Genomic DNA, 3,192 nt, shown 5'->3' on the forward strand with positions numbered 1-3,192 from the left:
GCGGATGTACAGGTGGGGGTAGGAGATCCTGGACAAGTTCATGAGGTGCGGTGGGCCCAACGCTGGGGAAAATTTGGGAAAGCGGCCGTGGGGAAAGGTGCAAAAATCTGCTGCCGAGTTGTTGTAAAAACGTTGGCAAAATCATACATTGAGGCTTCGGTTGCCTTCTTTCCGTTGCTGCTCGTTTTCGGGTTTTTTTAAAGAAAAAGCTCGAGGTGAGCAAGAAGAGAATTAAATTCGTAACTGTGCATAAAGTGCTTTTCGTTAGGAAAGATCAGTAAATAAATAACGAAGGTTTAGGTCTACTTAGGCTGTGGCTTTGCTGGAAGAACAAGCCTTTCACCTTCCATGAAGGGCTGCAAAACTCTCGGGATCCTCCGCAGCCTCTGTGGGCAATAAAGATAATTAACAGCGACCGACCGCCTATTTCTTGTCCCCTTTTCATAGGATCTATCGCTACCAGACGCACGACTACGCCTTCAGCAGTAACGAGCGCCTGCTTCACGCCCTCGGTGGGAACGACTTCACCCTCTTGCTGAACCAAACCATCGACGAAGCCATGCAGAAAGCCGGCTTCTCTCACAAATTCCTCAACGAGGTGGTTTGTCCTGCCATGAGAGTCAATTACGGGCAAGGCATCAACGTCCACGCCTTCGTAGGTGAGCATCCCGTTGGGTAACCTCCCAAAAAAGTCCATCCCAGGGACCTCGTGCTCTTTCTGTTTCAGCCACTCCCCAAACGAGCTGCTCTAATGATTGTTGTTTTCGTTGTAGGTGCTGTTTCCCTGGCAGGGGTGGATTCGGGCCTGTGGGCAGTAAAAGGAGGGAACAACCTTGTCTGCACTGGCCTTATCTACGCTTCCAAAGCTGATGTTATCCCTGGTACGGTTTTGTCCATAGAGCCAAAAATCAGACCAGGACCCACAGGTGAGTTGGGTTTGCTTTTTCTCTGTGGTGGGTTCCAGCCGCTGGAGCTACTTCAGCTCACGATGAGGTGCAATTAGTGTTTTAAAAAAGTGATTTTAGGACCCTGGTGTCTGTCTGAGGGACAAACAGGATTCCCTCCAATCCCAGGAGCGGAATAACCGAGTTCTTCTCCCCAGGGGACCCGGTGAAGCTCTACTACGTCACTTACAACACTACGTCAGGGCTGACGGGGGAGATGTACGACATCGTCATCATCGCCACGCCGCTGGGCCGCAAGATGGCCAACATCACCTTCAAGAACTTTGACCCTCCCGTGCCAGAGTTCCCAAACCCTTACCACCAAACCGTCACGACCTTGGTGCACGGCCGCTTAAACGCCTCCTTCTTCGGTTACCAGGACCCGTCCGCCTTTCATCTCGGTGCCATCCTCACCGTGGAGAATCCCAAACTCTTCATCAACAGCCTGGGCGTGGTGTCACCCGTGGGGGACGCGAGCGCCGAAAGCGAGCCGCCCTTGCGCTCGGCCGTCTGGAAGGTTTTCTCCGAAGAGCCACTCACCAAAGAGCAGCTCAACCTCCTGTTCTCCTCTTACGACTCGGTCGAAGTGAAGAAGTGGTTGGCGTACCCCCACTACAGCACCCCGGAGAAATGCCCTCCCGTCGTCCTCCACGACAACGTCTACTACCTGAACGGCATCGAGCGGGCCGCCAGCGCCATGGAGATGAGCGCCATCGCCGCCAAGAACGCCGCCCTGCTCGCTTACCACCGCTGGTACGGCAACGCCGACCGCATCGACCAGGAGGATTTGCACGAGAAGCTGAAAACGGAGCTCTGAGCGCAGCTCTTGAGCCAGAGTTAGACTAACAAATTAGCTTAACCCCGGCGAGGAGCCAAGAACAGCGGCGAAGAGAGATTTCCTGAGCGAGCCGGCCCTTCCACGAGGAAACTCCCGAGGAAGCTCCTCGATCTCAGCCCTACCCGAGATTAAATAAATTTTAAAGGCCATATTGACCCCAAAAGTGCCCAACTCAGGACCTGCCTCACTGTGATGAACCCCTGCACATCCCTCTCCCTCTCCAAATGCTTTTTTTGGGCAGGGAAAAAGTGACTCGTTGACTGTAGCTCTCTCCGCCTCGGCTCTTTTCTGAAGGGTGGATCGAGTAGTTATTCCTTGGGGGTGGGACGCGGGGCTGCATTTTGTGCTTCCAGAGCAAGGACTGTAGGTTTAGTTTGGGGTTTTTTTTGGTGGGGGGAGGCTGGTCTGCTGGGAGCGCACGAGTAGCCGAAACGGGTAAATTAAGGCAAGCCCTCGCGTCGTCGAGTGTGAACACATTAATAATTTAGATGAGCTGACCCTACAAACAAGGTTTGAGTAGGTAAAAACCCTTTTCCGCAAAAATATTGCATCCCGTGACTGTAATCTAGTATTTCAACTGTGTCTGAATGTCACCAGTGCAAATAAAATTAACACCCTGGTTGAAAAGGTGCTGCTGCTGCCTTCTTCACAGAGGCATTTGAGCATTTTCCTGCCCATTAAGAACCAGTAACACGCTACACAAACACAACACAGCTCCGTAGCTTGTTCTGTGTGAGATACTTAAGAGGAAGGACACCGGTTTAGCATCCACTTTAATAAATGAAGCCTTTCCATTCTTTTAAAGGGGAATCCGCAACGGTCCCCGCTGCGCTGAAGAACTGAAGCGCTTCGGCTCCTCCAAAACACAACTGACACAAGTTACGTCAACCATTACAAAAATTTATTTAACAAAAAAATAAGTTTACGCTCAGGCAAGCTTCAGTAAACAAAAGAGGTGGGTCGGGACTCGTCACGGGTGGCGAGGAGGCAGGTTTCTCCGACGCTATACCCGTTCCAAGGCTTCCAGCATGATGATGCTGTTTCCTCTTATCACCTAAAAAAAGTTCAGAGTGGCTGGTAAGAGGTGGCTGATGGTTGTTCACCGCTCCTAAGCCTGGCAAATCCCTCCCCTGTAGTGACCTCCCTAAAAAGCTGAGGAAAACGGAGGTAAATTCCCCTCTTTTTTTACATAACCCAAGTATTTCTGCAGGCCGGCGGGCGGCCCGCAGCACTCACCACCATGCCGATATTGTTCTGCTGCCCACCCGGCGCCATCTCCACGCACTCGTCGATGACGAGGTTCATGAAGGGATCGAAGCCCCGCAGGATCCCCTGGACGTGTCGGCCGCCGTTTAACTTCACTGCAAGAAATTGAGGGCTGGGTGTGAGCGAGAAGCAGGGGACACAAAA

General features: G+C 52.2%; 2 protein-coding genes across 2 annotated transcripts; one reads left to right on the forward strand and one right to left on the reverse strand.

Annotated features, from left to right (window-relative positions):
• Positions 1–4: 4 nt before the first annotated feature.
• Positions 5–1,761, forward strand: PCYOX1 (prenylcysteine oxidase 1). The gene is given in 4 exon segments (XM_009873219.1): positions 5–45; positions 448–659; positions 774–926; positions 1,103–1,761. Coding segments are annotated over 4 exon segments (1,065 nt in total).
• Positions 1,762–2,785: 1,024 nt separating this feature from the next.
• Positions 2,786–3,160, reverse strand: SNRPG (small nuclear ribonucleoprotein polypeptide G; the record flags this gene model as incomplete). The annotated part of the gene is made up of 2 exons (XM_009873220.1): positions 2,786–2,836; positions 3,019–3,160. Coding segments are annotated over 2 exons (193 nt in total), but the record flags the coding sequence as incomplete, so codon positions are not given.
• Positions 3,161–3,192: the final 32 nt, after the last annotated feature.

Source organism: Apaloderma vittatum, unplaced genomic scaffold, assembly GCF_000703405.1.
Source record: "Apaloderma vittatum isolate BGI_N311 unplaced genomic scaffold, ASM70340v1 scaffold39197, whole genome shotgun sequence".
Classification (NCBI taxonomy): domain Eukaryota; kingdom Metazoa; phylum Chordata; class Aves; order Trogoniformes; family Trogonidae; genus Apaloderma; species Apaloderma vittatum.